This window comes from Panthera tigris, chromosome C2, assembly GCF_018350195.1.
Source record: "Panthera tigris isolate Pti1 chromosome C2, P.tigris_Pti1_mat1.1, whole genome shotgun sequence".
NCBI classification, from domain to species: Eukaryota; Metazoa; Chordata; class Mammalia; order Carnivora; family Felidae; genus Panthera; species Panthera tigris.
Genome location: NC_056668.1, coordinates 69,240,506 through 69,261,859, shown reverse-complemented (window position 1 = coordinate 69,261,859; position 21,354 = coordinate 69,240,506). Strand labels below are relative to the sequence as shown.

The 21,354-nt window shown below is 42.5% G+C and overlaps 1 protein-coding gene across 6 annotated transcripts in view; it reads right to left on the bottom strand.

Annotated features, from left to right (window-relative positions):
• KALRN (kalirin RhoGEF kinase) overlaps positions 1-21,354 on the bottom strand; it is a 520,685-nt gene that overhangs the window by 345,686 nt on the left and 153,645 nt on the right. For all 6 annotated transcript variants that reach the window (XM_042998400.1, XM_042998401.1, XM_042998403.1 and 3 more), the window contains one exon: positions 9,480-9,602. In XM_042998400.1, the coding sequence (XP_042854334.1) occupies positions 9,480-9,602 (123 nt within the window). The remainder of the gene's footprint in view (positions 1-9,479; positions 9,603-21,354) is intronic.

Here is a 21,354-nt window from a genome sequence, read left to right as displayed (position 1 = left end):
CTGGTATGGGGAACACAGAAGCAAGAGCGTACCTAGAAGGGACAGGAGATGATAAAATAAATTTGGGATACAGTGGGTTTGAGAACCATCTGAGAAATCAAAGTGGAGGTGTCCAGAGAGTCAATGAGTTTATGAATAGGTTGTTCAAGGGTGAGGTCAGAGACAAGACAAGGATTTGGAGCCATCAGACTAGGGGTGACAGCTGAGGCTAGGAAAGAGTATAAAATCATGCATGGAGTGTACAGTGAGAAGAGCCAGTCTGAGGAAATCCTGGGGGAAAGGAAGAAGAGTCTAAGAAGGACCAACCAGAATGACATAAGGAAACCAAGAGAGCATGATGTCATGGAAAAGATGGGAGAAGAGAATTTAAAAAGGAGGAGGTGGTCAACATGGTCAAATGCTTCATGAAGACCAATTAATATTTGAAAAGTGTCCTTTAGATTTAGCAACAAAAAAGGAAGACTTTGGTAAAATTAACCTCAGTTGCCCAGAGGAAACAGAAGTCCAATGGCAGGGGTCAAAGGGCATCTAGGAGGTGAGGAAATAGAGATGGCAAATATAGACTCTTCTCTCAAAGTCTAAGTTTCTTTTTATTCTTTTGTTGTTGTTTTTAAGGTAGGAAGGACTTGAGGATGTTTATATCCTAAGGGAATAAAGGGTCACCTCTCCTGGAAAACCTCCAGTGATATGAAGCACACAGCATCATTCTGATTTTGGACAGCTCATAAAAAAGCAACCATGGGTTAGAAGTTATACCTGAATTAAGCTAAAATTGGCTTCACTATCCCTTCCACCCTTATGTCTTCTAACAGGAAGACTTCAAACCCCCTGCCTTCCATAAAACATTATTTACTCAAGACTGAATATATACAGTTACTTCAACTTCACTATCCTAGCAATCTTCTGACAATCGCAGTATGGTTTTTCAATATCCTTTTGAATATATATTTTCTCAAATTAGGCACAATAATACATATGATTTAAATAACCAGTGGATAGAGAAATCTTTATTTCTCTGGTTTAGAGATTATACAGTTAACCATTGATTAACATGAACTTAAACTGTGTGGGTCCATTTACATGTTTAAATAAATACAGTACAGTACTGCAAACGTATTTTCTTTTCTTTATGGTTTTATTAACATTTTCTTTTCCTCAGCTTACTTTATTGTAAGAGTACAGCATGTAATACACAAAACAGAAAAATATGTATTAATTAACTGTAAAGCTTCTTTTCAACAACAGGTTATTAGCAGTTAAGTTTGGGGGGAGTAAAAAAGTTATGTGCAGATTTTTGACTATGCAGGTGCTGGTGTCTAACCTACTGAATTGTTCAAAAGTCAACTATATTTTAATTTATATCATTACTCAAAAGACATTAATATTTCTCTCTGTTCTAAGAGCAAAGTCTAGACCCTTTCATCTAAAGGTCAAAGTTCTTGAGACTAGATACAACCTACACTCCTTTGAGCTTTTCTACAATGATCCACTCTCTCCCAGGTAGAATCCTCCACTCTCAACAACGTATAGATCTCACAAAATTTATGGGAGATGCCAGGAAATTTGAGGGCTCTCCTCACTACCATAGTTTTCCTTGAACCAGAATTGAAATCATATCAGACCCGCATTTCCATATCCCCCATACGATGGAGCAGACCATGGTCCTCTCTAGCAGCAGTCAGGGATTCCCGCCCACCCCTTCTCATATGTCTACTACTTCTCCATATTGTTTACTACCCTCAGGTTTGTAGATTTCATATAGATGTGATTCTTTCTCATATACCTTCATGAGAATTAGAATGAGTCTTTTTTTTTTTATTTTTTTTCAACGTTTTTTATTTATTTTTGGGACAGAGAGAGACAGAGCATGAACGGGGGAGGGGCAGAGAGAGAGGGAGACACAGAATCGGAAACAGGCTCCAGGCTCCGAGCCATCAGCCCAGAGCCTGACGCGGGGCTCAAACCCACGGACCGCGAGATCGTGACCTGGCTGAAGTCGGACGCTCAACCGACTGCGCCACCCAGGCGCCCCTAGAATGAGTCTTTAAAAAAAAAAAAAAAATTCTTCTTCTGTCACCATCTGATTTTGGACAGATCATAAAAAAGCAACCATGAGTTAAAATACCCTAAAGTCTCGGCAATGTTTGATAATTTATATTCTTGTATTAAAATTTAAGTATACTGTTTGTTACATATGACTTTTCTTGATATATGTATATACATTTTGCAGGCAAAATATTTGTATTGTATTTTCCTACTAAGGTGACCTAAGGGCATTTCCTTCACAAGATGCTTCTCTGTCACCTCTGTGGTGCCCCACATATCTGGTTTGGGCTTTACTGGGATAATTTTCTCCTTCCACTGCAAAGTTCACTTAATTCTTTATAGATATATCAACAAAGCTTTCTGCCTAATCTTTCCCAATCTTTTTTTTTTTAATTTTTTTTTTAATGTTTATTTATTTTTGAGACAGAGAGAGACAGAGCATGAGCGGGGGAGGGGCAGAGAGAGAGGGAGACACAGAATCTGAAACAGGCTCCAGGCTCTGAGCAGTCAGCACAGAGCCGGACGTGGGGCTTGAACTCACAGACAGTGAGATCATGACCTGAGCCGAAGTCAGACGCTTAACCGACCTAGCCACCCAGGCGCCCCAATCTTTCCCAATCTTTATAAGATGCACTCACCTCTTGCCAGAAGTCCATCATCCTGGCTGTGTAGGATATATTCCAGAACACTTTTTAAAATACCATCTACGTAGGCAGCCATTTGTTTTTCAATGCCTCCCTTCTTTTCTATAGTCACTTCCTTCATGGAACAAAAGATAAAAACACCACCTGCACTTTTGAGTCTTTCAGTTTGCTACCCAGAACTTCAAGTCATGGGGAATGCAGTCTCACTTTCTTCTGAATGTGCCATTTGTTCCATACAGGAAGCAGCAGAAGTGGGGGACAATTCATGGTCTTGATAAGAGGTTCCTGGCAGGCTCGCTATACTACCTTAGATATTGCCTCCTACCCCCTCTCAATTTCCACATAAAGTGACCTTCAAAAACCAATGGTTGGGAGTTACCCACAATATAACATATCTTTCTTCTTCCTGAGAGCGGTCATGAGAGCCCTCCCAACAGCTCATGCTACTTTTCCCTGGTGCTTCATGGAGGGAATGTCCTGAATATACTCAAGTGGGACAAATGTCATGCAAGACCCAAAGGGGGAGACTGTATTTCATTTGTCTGCTTTTTCACATTCTTCCACTTGCCCACTTCATGACATTAATTTCTCTGCATTTTCTTGGCTTTCTTCCTCACTATTTTTTTATTCTACCAAAGAAACTTTTATCTTATCTAAGAAGCTAGAGTGTGAAAAAGCATCTATTGAAGTTTTGCCACCTTCTCTTCCTGCTTGTATTTGCAGTTGCTATAATTGGTCACCATCTCATGGATGAAAAGAAAGATGGAATGTACTCCAAAGATCACTACACCATCTCCTAGGCAGGACTATTTACTGGATCACCAAACGAACTAATGGTTTCACTAGAAATGCTTCTTTAAAACCCTAGAAGAATAAAGATTATGCCTCCTCTCAGACTATGGGACTTCTTAGAGAGTTAGAATATGTTTCCTGCCGATTGGGGCACCTGGCTGGCTCAGTTGGTAGAGCATGCGACTCTATAGCTCAGGGTTGTGAATTTGAGCCCCACGATGGGTGTGGAGCCTACTTAAAATTAAAAATTAAAAATTAAAAATAAAGGATATGTTTCCTGCATGTTTTTCTTTGGATCATGAGTCCTTCAAGACAGGAACTATTATATCTCTTTCATTTATCATGGTGACCAACACAGACTTGATTAGGCTTGGGAACTGATAAGTACCACTGACTCTGAGGGCATGGGCTTTCTATCTCTATGAATTGCCTATTCTACTTGCCCTTAGAGCTCCAGTAGGTTAGCTGTTTACTTTGAATATCTTTTATGGGTAAGGTCACTGATAGGGCTATTAAAATGTTTTCTTTCCATTTTTGCCTATTTTGACCCCAAGATTCAGAATGATTTTTTTTTTAATTTTTAAAAATTTTTATTTCATTTTCAAGAGGGAAAGAGACAGAGCATGAGCAGGCGAGGGCAGAGAAAGAGGGAGACACAGAATCTGAAGCAGGCTCTAGGCTCTGTGCCACACAGAGCCCAATGCGGGACTTGAACTCATGAGCCACGAGTTCACAACCTGAGCCAAAGTCAGACACTCAACGGACTGAGCCACCCAGGTGCCCCCAGAATGAATTTTTTAAAGTGTTTTCTATTCAAATGTGAGAATAAAGCAAGAGTCAGATAAACAACTAACCAGAGATTATTGAATGAAGTACTTAATTGTGCCTATGTTTTTATATTCCTTTAAATCTTTCTTTAAATGGTCTGTTCTTTCAAAAATGTTACACTAATACTATTTAATATGGTTAGCTGCTTAAATGTGATTTGGTGCTTTGAGATTTTGGATAATATATATTTGAATGTAAATGATTGCTAATTTTTTTACTAAGCTAGCTTACAGAAAGTCTGGCATTTCAGATAATGAGGTCATAAAGCAGACCACTCACAGAGCAGGCACAGCTGCTATCTAAACCACAGGCACTTGAGTACTTTCCTACTGAGTGATAGCAAATATCTCAGGACAAAATAACAGGACCAAACCCCATACAACCTCCTGGAAAGATATGGATACATCTACCCCCTGACAGTTATGCTGTGATTGGCAGAAACTCCATCCTATGCTTGTTTATTTTTATTTTTTTTCTGTTATTTAATGTTTATTTATTTTTGAGAGAGAAAGAGAGAGACAGAGCATGAGTGGGGAAAGGGCAGAAAGAGACAGCAATACTGAATCTGAAGCAGGCTCCAGGCTCTGAGCTGTCAGCACAGAGCCCAATGTGGGCCACAGACCACAAAATCATGACCTGAGGCAAAGTTGGACTTTTAAATGACTGAGTCACCCAGGTGCCCCTATGCTTGTTTTAGACTTCTGATAATGACTACTGTGCCACAGTAGTTTATTTATTTATATATATAAATATAATAAGTGTCTTTTGAAATCTGATTTACTCTATGGACTGATTTATTCTTCATGTGATGAGTTTATCAGCAACTTGAGTCAAGTACATACCAGGACCAGAGGGTTTCCCGCTAGTGCCCAGGTCTTCTATTTGGGCATGGAAAATCTCAGTATCTTGGACTAGAAAGATCTATAGAGACAGATCCCTGGTACATCCTTGGCCCCAGACTCTCACCACCTGCCTGTCAGGAGCCTCCCCGGCCAGGTAGTCAGGACTGTGGCTCCTTTCCTCATTCAGCTCAGCTTCTATGTAGACTATTCAAAGAGTGCCATCTGCAGGATGAACTGAGGACCATAACTACTTTACTCATTTCCTTCAAATAAAGTTAAAGAATTTGTTTAAAACTCGTTCAAGCTCTAATAAACACAAAATTTAAGTTAAATGCTACTGACAGGTAATAGTTTGCTACATTAATTTTTCACAGCTATAATTTATATTTATTATTGCCTTAAATGTCTTTACACTATCTACAGAATAGAAACATATTTGTTCCAGGACTTTACACTGCCCTTCGACCTTTCCCTGTGGGTAACCATTTTCTCCACTTGCGTGCTTGCTCTTCACTGTAGAAGGGCAGATTCCCAGGAGCTGTAACAGATGCAACAGCTCTCTTTCTGCTTTGATTCAAGATAATTTTTTAATTAATTCTTTAATTTTTAGAGAATCGGCACTTGAAATTTTGTTTCAAGTCAGCCTTAGTCAAAGAATCATAAAAATACAAAATTTAAAATAGCACTGGTGAAAAACGACCCCCCCCACCCAGCCTCCTACACCACACTATTTGTGATGCCCTTCCTGACTAAATCTCATAATCAGCAATCCAAAAAACAAGCAACAAGAATTTCCATGCTTTGGCTTGATCTCTGACTCAAGAATTGTCCAATTTCTGGTTAAATCCACTCCTCCCCTCCCAATGGCCCTCACTTGATTGAGAATAGAAGCGAGCGAGCGAGCGAGAGAGAGAGAGAGAGAGAGAGAACACTCCCTTTCCTGTCTGGATCACCCCCTTTCTCAGAACTTGTGTGTGATGATCATGTTGCACAGAACAAAGCAGGTCTGAGGCTCCTGACAGTCCATCTGCCTTTGCCATGGTCAAGTTGGTTTTCCTATGTGGACTACCAATTCCAGGATACTAGGCAGTTCCACTGCCCACTCCTTTCCTCAGAGTAGGGATGAGAAAACAAAATAGGATTTATTACAAGGCTATGAGATGCATCTCTAGAGACCTATTTACAGGGCAATAAGGCAACCTCATGGCCCCTTGCTTACACGCTCTCTTTGTTGTCTACATCTGTCCCCTTTCCAGAGGAAACATTTCTAAAAGCATGAGCCTTTTAGAAGGTATAACTCAGGACACATGAGTTGGTTAGCTGGTTAACCACATTAGTTGGTTAACTGTCTGACTCTTGGTATTGGGTCAGGTCATGATATCATGGTTCATGGGATGGAGCCCATGTGCGGCTCTGCACTGACAGCATGGAACCTGCTTGGGATTCTCTCTATCCTTCTCTCTCTCTGGTTCTCCCTCTCTCTCTCTCTCAAAATAAATAGACCTTTTAAAAAAAGAGATATAACTCTCTCTCCTAAGAAAGACACAGTCTTATCTGAAAACAAGGACAGGGAGAAGTGGATTGGCAGAGCATAGGAAAAGCTGTAATGTACTACATCAAATGGAATGACCACTGCAGCATCTCCTTCCCACTCCCCCTACTCTTGCTGTTTGTCCTGTACTTTTCATGAGCAAACTGGCACTTGGAAATGATTTTTGCCCTCAGTTCCTATACTTCAATAAGGAAGGACAGCAGTGAGTTAGGGTGAAAACATGACTCTGTAGTCAGACATTTTAAATGCTAGCAGAGCCACTGACAAGCCAGATGACTTGGGGACACTGAGTTTTCTGAGCTTTAGTGTTGTCTTCTATAAAACAAGGCTAATCCTATACATCATTCAGGATTGGTGAGAGCTAAAACATACAATGGAAGTGTAAGCTCTCAAAAACGTGTCCATTCTTTCTTTAGTATGAATTTAAGTGAGTACGTCTCTACTAGTAATTAAAAGGCACTGTCCTTGTGAAAGGCTTATTATCAGGTATCAGCGAGAAGCTAGGGGAGCAATTGGTAGAAATGTTAGAGTTTCAGTGGCAGCCAGTTGTAACAATGCACAAAAACAACAGTTCCCTCAAGGGCCTATAACCAAGGCTGGCATTGCCTTTGAGGCTGCAGCAGAAAGAGGGCAAGGGGTGGAGGATGGCTGGGCCAGGGCTGTGGGTGGCTCTGGGGATATCCTTTCTAAGTGAGGAAGGGCTGAGCCAAAGGACAGACGAAAGGCAGGAACACCACACAACAATAGGATGGCTCTATTCCAATAGTTTGTCTCAGATACCAACCACACTCCCCACTCAGCATACAGGGAGACCATGTGGCCCTCTCCCATCCTTTGCCCGCTAACAGACAACAGAGGCACCCAGGATGCCTGGCTACTCAGATGTTTTGGGACTGTGCTACATCCAGAGGAATATTTGGCTTGTGTCTATACTACATTGGCATAATCCAGCCCATTCTGCAGAAGGTCCTTGTATGGACGAAGCTTAGTTTTTTGCTTTTGTAGTGGTGGCAAAATAAATATAACATAAAGTTTTTAAGTTCAGTGGCATTAAATAGATTCACATTGCTGTACAACCACCATCCATCTCCAGAACTCTTTATCTTGTAAAACTGAAACTTGATACTCATTAAATAATAACTCTCCATTCCTCCCTACCCTGCTCTAGCCCTGGCAACCATCATTCTACTTTCTCTGTGAATGTGTCTACTCCAGGTAATTCATATAAGTGGGCTCATACAGTATTGGTCCTTTGTGACTGACTTACTTCACCTAGCATAATGTCTTCAAGAGCCATTCATGTTGTAGCATGTATCAATTTCTTTCCTTTTTAAGGCTGAATAATATTCCATTGTGTATGGACCACATTTTGTTTATCCTTTCATCTGGATACTTGGGTTGCTTCTATCTTTTGGCTATTGTACATGATGCTGCTATGAACACTGGTGTACAAGAATCTTTTCATATCCCTGCTCTTAATTCTTTTGAGTATAAATGTAGAAGTAGGATTAGTGAATCATATGGTGACTTTATGCTTAATTTTTTGAGGAATTGCCATACAGAGACTACACCACTTTACATTCCCACCAACTGTGCACAAAGATGCTATCTGAGGCTTTCTTTATTGGATAGGTCGGCTCTAACCCATCTGTATTTCTGGCTCGAGGTCACTAGTGACTCAGTCTTTCTGGCACCTGCCAGGCCTCTCACTTTCCAGCACATACTTGCCACTTCCCCAGAGATGTGGTGCGCTCCCACCATTTTCCTGTCCTTTAGAAGATTCTTTCAGTTCTTGGCAGGGTCTCAACTTCCCCACCCACAGCTCACATCTGTCTGGGGCTGGTGGCCTCCTTGGGTGAGCGGTAGCACTCTGCACAATGCCCAGTGTGACACCCACACTGAGGACTGTCCGGATGGTGGGATCAGAGCCAGTCCTGGTTAAAGCTGTCATGTGGCAAACCCTAGCTTTGTCATCCTCCCTTCTGCCCCATACGGATTCTCGTCAGATGCCCCTTCCCTGCTTTAGTCCTCAGTCTTAGTTTCCACTGCAACTGATCACACTTGACAATATAAGTGGACAAGGTAGTATTTCATCTTGAAGATGAAGATGTTCAGAATCCATCGGAGATTCCCCAAAAGAGGAATATAAGAGAGTTAGGATAAAATTTGGGGGCTGGAGGCTCAGAACAAAAAACCCTCCTGTATAACTATCATGAACTCAAATGGTCAAGACCTCTCACAGCATCTTTGTGTAATTAGATAAAAATGCCCTTTTGGGATTACATGTGCAACTCAGCTAAAAGACTGAATATTACACCATGTTCTCTGGGCACATTCAGCCTTGTGACTACATGATGTGGTGAACAGGTACCATCTCTTCCTCCAGGTCCTGGAAGACGCACAGCTTTGCAAGCAGAGCTAATGCTGATTTTCAGCTCCCACTTGCCTACAGGGATAACCAGCTCCCACTTGCCTACAGCCCAGTAGTTCTGGGCTGTTGCTGTTTCTAATGTCAGTTCCTTCCACCATTACCACCTTGTGACAAGGCATTTACATATCATGCTGGCAGGAAATTTGCTTTGAACATCATAAACTAAGGGTCTATTTATCACTCACCTAGTGATCCAAAAACAGACAAGGGTCTCCTTGCATCAGGCAGGAAGGCAGCCCAGAAGCCATTGGGCTATCACCCCGACATGCCCCACCAAATACCAAAGCCATAGCCCTGGTCTCCCTTACCCAGCTCCACACACACACGACCAAACAGCATCTCACCTGAGCCACCTCTTCAAAGTCATCATGCCTCTTCTGCAGGGCCCGGGCTCGATGCAGGGACTTCCCAACCCCGGTGTGTTTGCTGAGAAAGGCCTCACCATGGTTTTCAATCCAATCCAACACCTGGTCAGAGAAGGAAGACAGAAGGAAAAACCTGAGACTACATGTGCTACCACAAGAGTCCTACAGTTCCCATCCCAATCGGAAAGCAGCAGTCCAGCTGGAAATGTTCAATCCACTGTCCATCCAGGGGTTTCATTGCTGTCATTGGCAATGTAACAGTCCCACCCTTCACTAAATTCAACTCATCTTTCGTGTCCAGAATATTCCCTCATTACTCTTTCTGTTTTCCCAGGTTTAATTAGTCCGTTATTTTAAATAAGCTACACAGACTATCGGGCACAGTTTAAACCTCTTACTACCTTTACTCCAACCACATAAATTCAGGGATGCTGGCAGGAAATTAGGCAGCATCAGGTCAGGGCAGTTCCCTGGCCCTCATGGCTTACTCCTCCCCTACTGCACCGTAACAATACTCACAGCAGAGGCAACTAGTCATGGGAACCCTGCCTCCTCGGGCTTCTGGGACTCCCTTTCTAATCTTGAGAGTAAAGTCTGTACTGGTTAGACCCCACCTGGCTGCTCCAGATAGTGATCACTAGGAAAACCATCCTTTCAGGCTTCTTTCCAGCCCTGTCTTCCAACCAGCACTGACCAACTAACAGTTAACAAATAGATAATTTAAGGTCTTTGCATCCTAAGGCCTGTAGTATCTATGATTCTCTGCCAGGAAGCAGTGGAGACCCGGTGTATTTCTAGGCTCAAGATCTAGTGATTTGGCCTCAGGACATTTTCCTTGGTATTGAGAGAAGCTGGAGAAGTAGAGGGACAAGGGAGGGGATGCTGAGAAGGTGAGAAAATATGTTGTCCTGGGGAACACTGGACAGGAGGAGTAGAAACCCTTTAGCAGGAGCCTTGAAATTTACAGGGGGGTGGGGGGGGGCAGGGCAGGACCTAAAGCCTTTAACACCTGTTTTGCTTTCACATTGATGGCCTAACAAAACTGTGTGCCTCTCAGGGAGAGGTAAGCAGTTCATCTCCTGGTGCTTCAGTTCATCTCTGAAGAGCTAATGCTCAGTGAAGCAGGTGGCTGCAATTAAATCAGTTAGAGTGCACAGACACACCTGTTAGAGACCCTGCCAAGACAACTAAGCCCACTCCATTCCTGTTACTCTGGATTTGACCTGAACATTTGATTAACGATGTACTAGCCTTCCTAGGTTCTAGAATGACTTTCTAGAAAATGATTTAGATGAACTGAGCCTGTTTAAAAGGATGCTTTAGTCCCTTCCTTTGTTTCTTCTACAGATTGCCCAGTGGCAAGCAGACAGACCAGATCATTCCATGGACTACAGGCATGGGAGTTCTGGCTCCACAGAACCTTGCCTTTGGCTTCACTTCCTTTAACATTTGAGATAAATTATACTTGCAATTGTGCAAAGTATAGAAGCCTTCGAAGTCTCCATCGACACTATCATAAAGCCCACAATAGGATTGGTATTAGGTCAGAGAAATGTATGTATGAATATAAAAATGAGGTTTGACAAACATTCACTTAACAAAACTGGAATGTCCATTAAAAAGGAGAAAAGAAAGGCTTTTTAGGAAATGACTATATAAACTTTGGGTGTAGAGACTTAAATACCTTATATAACAAATTCTGGCAATATATGCTTTTCATATTCCAGAAGCATGTCTGTGAAAATAAACTGCAGTCATAAGTGAACTGGATTTTTACCTTTTGCAAACACTGAAAGGAAGCACTGAAAGGAACTCGAAAGGTTCCTTTCTTAGAGGAAAGAAGAGCCCACGTCTCTCCAGAATTATGTATGGTGAAATTTCAACACACAGAAAATCAGGAGAGTGCATTTTTACTTGACTTGACACAATCTGATCCCACAATTCTCTGTTGTAATGAGGATGATGGGCATCAGCCTGCATGGCCCACAAAGTTTGCCATATATTGTGTACCACAGACAGTGCGGTTTTATTTTTATGCATATTTAAACTTGCATTAATCCCTTTTTGAGAATGAATTGAAATTCATGGATAATTTTGATAATTTTTATATACAAAAGAGCTGTCTTTTGGTTTTTCACAAAGGCTTTGGAATTTATGACAGATTTTCAGATTACAATTATTATTTTTTTATTTAGTTTTGAGCAGTTAAGTATGACCTGCTTGTCTGGCAATGTTTCAGTGAATTTATTTTGTTTCATTTTGTTTTTTCTCTCTTGCTTTAATAGGGTTTGTTATGCTAAAACAAATTGGTTTAACAGGAAAGCTTTTCACCCATTGGTTCACAAATGGTTAGCTTTTATACTCCCTATGGGTGATTTCACAACTTATAAACTGTTTTTTAAAGAGCAATTTGCGTCCTATTTAAGTTCTTTTGCTTTCTTTAAAATGTCAGTTCATTATCAGTTAACGACACTAAGGTTACTTAATTAGCTCTACCTTAACCTCTTAAAAATGTATTTATTTCATATCTGATAGGCTTTTATCAATTCAAACATAATTTTGATTGCTCTGTGTTGTTATATTGTCTCCATTTAGCCTAACTTCTGCCATTGGGACTGAAGCTGGGGAAACACGTGTGATCTCAGCAAAGATGCAGGGACTACATGGAAATCAGTTTAACAAATAAAAAAGCAAATGATTTAGGATATGGACAAAATTCCTCTAGTAATACCTAGAGACTGCAAAAGTACCTGGGAATAGAGAAACATAATCACTATAGGAAGTACTGTTTAAAACGCTGATTTCTGACTATTTCGTTTCAGACAGTTCATTTAGAGCCATCGTTGCCTGACATGCATTTAGACCACATGCTCTCTTGACCCTGATCCCATGTCCCACAATCCTGAGAGTACCACCCAGCTTCCCACTAGACTGCACAGCACCAAAATGTGCTTTCTGAGCAGACACCAGCAGTGCCTGACAATTACGTTACACTCTGTGAATGAACGTGCAGCATTGGAAGTCTGGATATCCCTCAGTTTCTGGTGAGTCCCAGACTCTGAGCATCACTGGCTAAAGAATAAATTGCATTTCTAGCCAAATCCCTGAACCCCTACCAAAGTGTGTATACCCATCAAGGTACCCCTTATTAGCTATCCCTGTTTAATTCTCATCTTACGGAATTTTACTTAAAATAATCATTGACTAATTTCAGTCAAGATAGTACAGGTTGATAGTTAATACCTATTAATGGATTTGAATTGGTATTCAAGTGTTTCCAACATAGGTGGCTTGCTTGCTTGCTTGCTTGCTTTCTTTCTTTCGAGTTAGTTAACATACAGTGTAGTATTGGTTTCAGGAGTAGAACCCAGTGATTCATCACTTACATATAACACCCACTGTTCCCAACAAGTGCCCTCCTTAATGCCCATCACTCATTTAGACCATCCCCCCATCTACCTCCCTTCCAGCAACACTCAGTTCTCTGTATTTAAGTCTCTTATGATTTGCCTCCTTCTCAATTTTTATCTTATTTTTCCTTCTCTTCCTTCTGTTCAACTGTTGTGTTTCTTAAATTCCACATATGAGTGAAATTATATGATATTTGTCTTTCTCTGAGGACTTATTTCACTTAGCATAATACATTCTAGTTCCATCTACATTGTTGCAAATGGCAAGATTTCATTCTTTTTGATTGTCAAGTACTATTCCATTTTGTGTGTGTATATATAAACATATATATACATACCACATCTTCTTTATCCATTCACCAGGTGATAGACATTTGGGCTCTTTCCATAATTTGGCTATTGTTGGTGGCAACTGTACTACTCAGTATTTATCCAAAAGATACAAAAATGCTGATTCGAAGGGGCACATATACCCTAAGATGGTTTTATTTTTTAGTTTTTGTGTTCAGGTTCTTCGGGGATCAAAGAAGCACATGTGGGATGTGAATATCACATATTCAAACAGATACTTACTAGTCTTACTGTGCCCCAGTGCCAGGCACTAGAATAGCCCAGAGTGCAGTATGAAACAAGGCAGGCACCTCCCTGACTCTGGGAGCTCAGTCTGTGTGGGGAACAGGCACCAGGCATGAGATCACACAATTGGTCACTTATTGCAATGGTGAAAAGTGCCAACAGTCAGGGAAGGCCTCTTTGAAGAAGTGAGGTTTAGCTGAGACCTGAGAGAGAGTAGGACTTAACCAAGCAAGGAATGAAAACCATCAGCACAGCTTGAATAGGGGTAAGCAGGAAATGAGCTGGGAGAAGGCAGGAACCAGACCTGCCGAGCCCCAGTGTGCCCAGTCAGATTCCAGGGTTCATCCTAAGAGCCACCAAAGGGCTACAAGGAGGAGAAAGACCTGCATTTAAAAGCTATTGCTCTGACTGCTTGGTGGAGATTCCAAGGAAAACAAGAGTAGAGGTGAGAAAACAGGACGTTATTGTAGAAATCCTGACAAGAGGTGCTGGTGGCTCAGGCAAGTCTGATGGCGGTGTCCGTGGAGACATAGGTCTGAGTAATATTTGGGAGAGAGAATGGCCAGGATTTGGTGGTTGGGTATGGGGGCAATGGAGAGGCAGGTGGAGGCTGACCCCCTGGGGCATGGCTTGGAATACAGCATGGAAGAAAGGTCCGGTCACTGGTGTAGAAGCAAACGAGTTACGAGGGATGGCACAGAGATAACAGATTTTTGTTTTCTTTCCATTTTCATATGCTCTGGTTTTGATAAATGACAGTTATGCCTGTGAACTTGAGTGGGAAGCAGTACCCAGTGATAGTTGTCAATCTGATTCTGGCAAGATGTGCCCTTAGTTTCAAAGGAGCAATTTTTATACACTCAGGTTTAAAAATAAGTTATAAATTGTTAATATAGTTGGATGCTAATAATAAAAAAAATAGGGACACCAATCCATTTGAAAAACACAAATTTAGGCTTAAATGGAATTAACCTGTGCATTCTTGAGTGGACATTTCACTAGAACATAGTCTTTGAGGGGCTCCTTAACCTGACATGCAAAGTCCTCTGTGGTCACCCCACCCCCTCTCAACCCCACCTCCAGTGAGTCCCTGCCTCACCCCTAAATGCCCCAAAACCTGCTTCTTGCCTCCTGAGTTTTACTATTTTTAACTTTACTTGAAATGTCCATGTCCCTTTTTTCTCCCTACATCCACTTCCCAGCTTCCTTCCTACTCAACCTTGAAGCACCATCTCAGAATTACTAGTTCTGGAAAGACTATTATAAAGACTTCTCTTCAATAAACCGCCCGGGCTGGGGGGTGGGATGCCACTCTTCCCTGATTCTTTTCAAACCACAATTACTGCCGCCAGGTCTGTCTCTCCCACTAGACTCTGACATCCTTGTGAGACACAGAACAGCCTGGTTTGCTCAGGACGTGTTGAACTGCACTCGGCTCACACTCATCCCCAGCACAAGACTTTGGGGTGAATGTGTCAGCTCCCTGCTCCCCTTCCTCACTCTGTCATAGACCCTCTCTCAGTCTGCACCCAGACTTCTCTCCTGGTGTGCCTCCACCCTCCCCACTGCCCCACCTGACAGGTGGTTAATTCCTGAGGAGTATGGGATTTTCACCACTGTATCCTACCCTTCCACCACCTCCCCCTGCCCCCAGCATCCCTGCTGGCCCTGCACATGCAGGAGATACTGGAGAACATTTATATCTGGGAGCTGTCAAGGGCAGACTGGCTGAGCCTCCCGCCCTACTGTCAAGGGCAGTCTGGCTGAGCCTCCTGCCCTACCATCTTGAGAGAGGCTGTGCCATCTTATTCTGGAGGCCTGATCTGTGCCCTTTCTTTGGGAACAAACACCCAGGACTCCTGGCCACTCCAGCAGGCAGGCTGTCTTAAAAACAACTTGTAAAGCTCTTCTTTCTTTCTTGTGCCCCAACTGTTCAACCAGAAATTAGTCCTTTCCCAGAACAGTCTTTTCCAAGAGAGATACTCACATCCTGAACCGGATACTGGAGCCAATCTAACAGCCATTACACATAATTCCCTAATTGCCCCCTTTCTTCCTCATCTAATTGTGTTTATTCCAATGAGCACACAAAAGGCAGGGCGCTTTTCAGGGCAGGAGACAGGCCTTTCTAGCTGCTAAGGGAAAGAAAAGAAGTCATTTTGAAGAGAACTATTGATATTTTTCTAAATGGTGGCCATGAATGCAAATGAATTAATGGGAGAAAATCAAGGGCCTAGCTGCTTGCTGTTATGGGACTGATTTTTTGAATTCTTCTAATGTGATGGAATCTTAGTTTTTATTTATTTTTTTAATTTTTTTTAACGTTTTTATTTATTTTTGAGACAGAGAGAGACAGAGCATGAATGGGGGAGGGTCAGAGAGAGGGAGACACAGAATCTGAAGCTGTCAGCACAGAGCCTGACGCGGGGCTCGAACTCACGGACCGCGAGATCATGACCTGAGCCGAAGTCGGCCGCTTAACCGACTGAGCCACCCAGGCGCCCAGGAATCTTAGTTTTAGAGGCAAACCAGAGATATCCACCTTAGAAATTTTAAGTTTGTATCTCAGCTCTACTTACATATAAAAGTATTTTAGGTTCCTAAAGCATCATTAAAATGTGGCACCACCATGGTCAGCATGATTTGTAGACACCATCCTTGGGATTAAGACGAACCTAGATTCTGGTCCCAGCTCTGCTCCTAACCAGCTGTAATCCAGCTGGGTGTTCACCTTCTCATCTCTGGACCTCACTGCCTCAAATGGAAACACTGGATCAGACCATCTCCCTAAGTCTTCTTCCAACTCAAATATTTCTTTATTTATATGGAGGTCTTTTATTACACGGAGGGTACAGCAACTCCCCTCCTCAGAAGAAGAGACTATTGTCTGTGGAGGGTTCACTCTTTGTCAAGCACTAGGCCAGGGGATGTGGCTCATCACCTCATCTGTGCTATCTCACCACAGCACTGGGAAGTGAGAGTTATTATCCCCATGTTTGGATGAAGCAAATAAGTCTCAGAAAGGTTAATTAACTTGGCTGAGCTTGTGCACCTCTCAAATAGTGGAGTCAGGATTCCCTCCTCAGGGGTTCCAAGACCACTTCCTAATAAATTTCCCCTGGTTACCTCCCTGTATGGACACCTCTTCACCCTGTTTGGACTCAGATTCTCTAAGTGGGGTTGCCCTCTCTGCATGGATGCCCTCCTCACTCAGCCCGGGCCGTGACACTGCACACCATAGGGCCCGTCCCTTGTGGATGGTCTCCTTACCCTGCTCAGTCTGCACCTACCCCAGGCCACCCTCTCTTACAGGTGCTCTAACACCCTGCACCAGGATGCCCCTGTAGAGGGACTCTCTCTTCACTTTTCTCTGGACCACACTTCCTTGGGGACTTCTGGTGCTGAGCTGCCCTCCCACATAAAGATATTCTCAGCCCACTTGGGCTCTGACCTTCCTGGGCCACTGCAGCCCTCTCACCCTGTGGAGATGCCCACCTTGCTCAGGCCCACTTAAGAGGAAGAACCTGCCCTCTTTCAGAAACATTTCTGTATTAGCTCCTTGGACACTGTCCTCAATAGGAATTGCTCTTGACTCACTTACCTTCACTGTGGTCTTCTTTTCTGAACTGTCTTAGTCTTCCCAGACTCTAAATTTTGGAATACCCGAAGGTTCGGGTTCTGGACCTCTTCCCTCTCTTCTCTTACTCCCTGCATTATCTCACCCAGTTCCATGGCTTGAAGTATCATTGATAAGCTAGTCTTTTCCATAGTCACAGCTCCAACCTGAATTTCTCTCCTGAGATTGACTCATACCCAATGGCCTCCTTTCCATCTCCAATTTGGCATATAATGGGCACCACAGACTTAACGTATCTAAAACAGAGCTCTTGATTCTCTTCTGGCCTCCTTTCCTGGTGTTCTCCACTTCAACAAAAGATACCAGAATCTGCCCACTGCTTAGCTGCAAGCCTGAGATTCTTTCTTATTAACCCTTTCTTATACACAGTTTCTTACACAACCACTACCAATCCAAGCCACCAGCATTCCTCCCTCACCCCCCAGCCCTCTAAGTGGTCTTCCTCCTTTTTTTTTTCAATATTTCTTTTAACATTTATTCATTTTTTGAGAGACAGAAACAGAGCACGAACAGGGGAGGGGCTGGAAGAGAGGGAGACACAGAATCTGAAGCAGGCTTCAGGCTCTGAGCTGTCAGCACAGAGCCTGACACGGGGCTCAAACTCATGAACCGCAAGACCATGACCTAAGCCGAAGTTGGCTGCCTAACTGACTGAGCCATCCATGCTCCCCTAGTCTTCCTCTTTTTACTCATGACACCCACAACCACTCAGGAGCTGGACCTATTTCTTTAAACATAAATCAATTCACGACATTCCCTTTACTAAAGACTCTACAATTGTTTCTGGCCATACTTAGAAAATCCAAATGGTCTTTCTAGCTTATAAGTCTAACTTGACTTGGACCATTTTCTCAAACTTCTCACCCTTTTGTCCTGCTGTCTATTCAACAGCCACCCTGGCCATTCTCCCATCTTCGGGAATGCACCCAGCTCATTCTGGTATCAAGGACTTCTTAGATCCCATTCCACATGCCTGGAACCTCTTCTTAAACACATCCCCATGGCTTATTCATTCAGCTTTCTCTCCATACATCGCTGACTATCACTATACGAAATATTACATATCCATTTGTTAGTGGTGGTATTTTCTCTCTTTGTCCTGAATGTATGCTCCATGTGAGCAGGGGCTTTGTTAGCTCGCGGCTGAGTTCTCAGAGAGCATTTGCTAAATAAATGACTGAATGAACTCATCCCATCTGATTTGAGAACTTCCTTTCTGTATGATTAAAGGAAATGGAGACAACTTACAAACACATGAGGAATCAGAATTCCAGCTCTCTGATTTCCTCATCTGGCTCCCCCTGATCAATCATCTTATTCGACACAGGTTATTAAGCCTGCGTCATAATCTGATTCACAGTAAAATAAGCAGGAAGTTTTTCTTGTTTTAAGTAAACTGAAGAACTCCTCCCTCTCAGCAACTACCCCTTCCCCCCCTCCCCAGGCCCTAGGCTCCTACTCTTCAGAAAACCATATTCTGAGGCCAGTAAAAAAGAGCAAACACACAAATCAGCTGTCTACAACACATTTTGTTCTGTTAAAGGTTCCAGTACACACGATGTATAAGAGCACCCAGGGCGGTCTATCATGTCATTATTTCTTTCTCCTGGCAGAGCACAGTGAATGTGAGTCCTGAAGAGGAGTGGCTCACACAGTGCCAGTACCACTCAGTTCCCATCACCTGAGCCCGGAGAGCAGTAGGCGCTATTGAAATGCCCACTTAGCAGCAAGACATTTTCTGTCCCTTCTTTGGAACAAGTATGATCAAAATAAATGTCTTGGCACTTCTCCAAAGAAGACATTCAGATGGCCAACCGACACATGAAAAAATGCTCAACATCATCAGGGAAATACAAATCAAAACTACAATGAGATACCACCTTATACCTGTCAGAATGGCTAACATTAACAACTCAGGCAACAACAGATGTTGGTGAGGATGTGGAGAAAGAGGATCTTTTTTGTATTGTTGGTGGCAATGCAAGCTGGTGCAGCCACTCTGGAAAACAGTATGGAGGTTCCTCAAAAAATTAAAAATAGAACTACCGTATGACCCAGCAATTGCACTAGTAGGTATTTATCCAAAGGATACAGGTATGCTGTTTCGAAGGGACACATGCATCTAATGTTTATAGCAGCTCTATCAACAACAGCCAAAGTATGGAAAGAGCCCAAATGTCCATCGATGGATGAATGGATAAAGAAGATGTGGTATATATATACAATGGAGTATTACTCAGCAATCAAAAAGAATGAAATCTTGCCATTTACAACTACGTGGATGGAACTGAAGGGTATTATGATAAGTGAAATTAATCAGTCAGAGAAAGACAAAAATCATATGACTTCACTCATATGAGGACTTTAAGAGACAATACAGATGAACATAAAGGAAGGGAAACAAAAATAATATAAAAACAGGGAGGGGGGCAAAAAAGAAGAGACTCATAAATATGGAGAACAAACAGAGGGTTACTGGAGGGGTTGGGGGGGATGGGCTAAATGGGTAGGGGCACTAAGGAATCTACTCCTGAAATCATTGTTGCACTATATGTTAATTTGGATGTAAATTTTAAAAAATTAAAATTAAAATAAATAAATAAACAAATATTTAAAAAGTAAATAAATAAAAATAACTGTCTTGGTATGGCAGGAGAAGCTATCATTTTTCTGAGAAATCTCAGCAGAAACTCATTAGCAGGTGTCTACTCTTTTTCCCCTGAGAAATGTGGTCCTTTGGCCTGACAGACCAATGCTGGGCAGAAGCTGGTCAACAGATATGAAGCCCTAGAGTTTCAGCTGCTTCCACCCTGCAGCCCTCTACTCCCAGCCAGCCCACACCTGTCCCTTCTCAATGAGGCCAAGGCTGGGGTGACAGGAACTTGTCTTTGTCCTCAGCATCTCCCTGAATCTCTTCACCCTGGTGCCTTGATGCCTGTACTTCTCACCACTAAGGCCTGGATGTCTTAAGTCAGAGGTTCTCAAACTTCAGAATACTTAAGAATCACCTGGTGTTCATTTTAAAACTTAGGGCAGGGTGTCCAGGGCAGCTCCCCCCCCTACCCCCCAAAATGTGCCACTTTGGCATGTGGATTATTTTGAGCTGAAGGCACTTGAGACCCTGTGGTCTCCCTTAACTACACAGAAGAATCTAAATTGGGCTTAGAATAAGGGTTATTAGCAGAGACAAATTTTATCTGAGTGACCCATAGGGTAAACATCTAATTACCAAACATCTCTGCTCTTCTTAATGCCCTGTGACACGCATTCCTTTCCTCTGCAATGTCGGACCCCCACCCCATTCTCCTTAGTTCAGAATGACGTATATACCTCATTTTGCCTGTCTTTGGAATTTTCATGTTTATGTGGATTCCCCATACATATACCTATTAAATTTTATTTAATCAAACTCTATTAATCTTTCTCATATCAATTTGATTCTTAGCCCAGCTAGAAGGACCTTTGAAGGGATAGGAATCCTTGGTCCCCAAGAATGGGACAGGACATTCTTGCTCACTGACAACAGACCCCACATTATCCACAGATTCTGAATCAAAAAATACAGAACAGGGCTAGATAATCTGTGTTTGTAACAAGTTCTCCACTCTGAGCAGATGATTTTAATGCCAGGAGTCTAAGGACCACACTCTGAAAATATAGTTCCGCATTTGCACTTGACATCTTGCTTGTTTTCCATTAACAAAAGGTCCTAGTGATCTTTTCACAGGTGCTCTCAAATCTACCCTTGCCCCATTCCCTAGTTCATGCTTTATGGCCACATGATGATTGTGGCTCCCAGAAGCCTCGCACTCCAACTCAGCTTTCCACTGGCACCAAGTCACCTCAGACTCACTCCGACAGCATGTTTCCTCTGCTCAAATCTCTGAATAGCTCTCCACTGGTTATAAAGTGCTAGTCTTTTTATTCTTTAGCCTTGTATTCAAGGTTTCAGAAATAGCTTGTTGGGTCAAGGACACGGTGAGAATAGGGGTTATCAGAAAAACAAGACCCTGGAAGATAACCGGCTTCTCAATAATTAACATAATAATAAAAAGGAATTAAGGACATTAAATGAACTTAAAATTTCCATGCATCAAGGAAGCCCTGAGGCTCAGTAACTCCTGGGAAGGGACTTCTCTCACCATCTCCCAGGTGCCACCAGCCTCCTAGCCCTGCCAGTTGGAGGCACCTAGGTCCTTCCTTAGAAAGTGCTCACCATGGAATGACTACT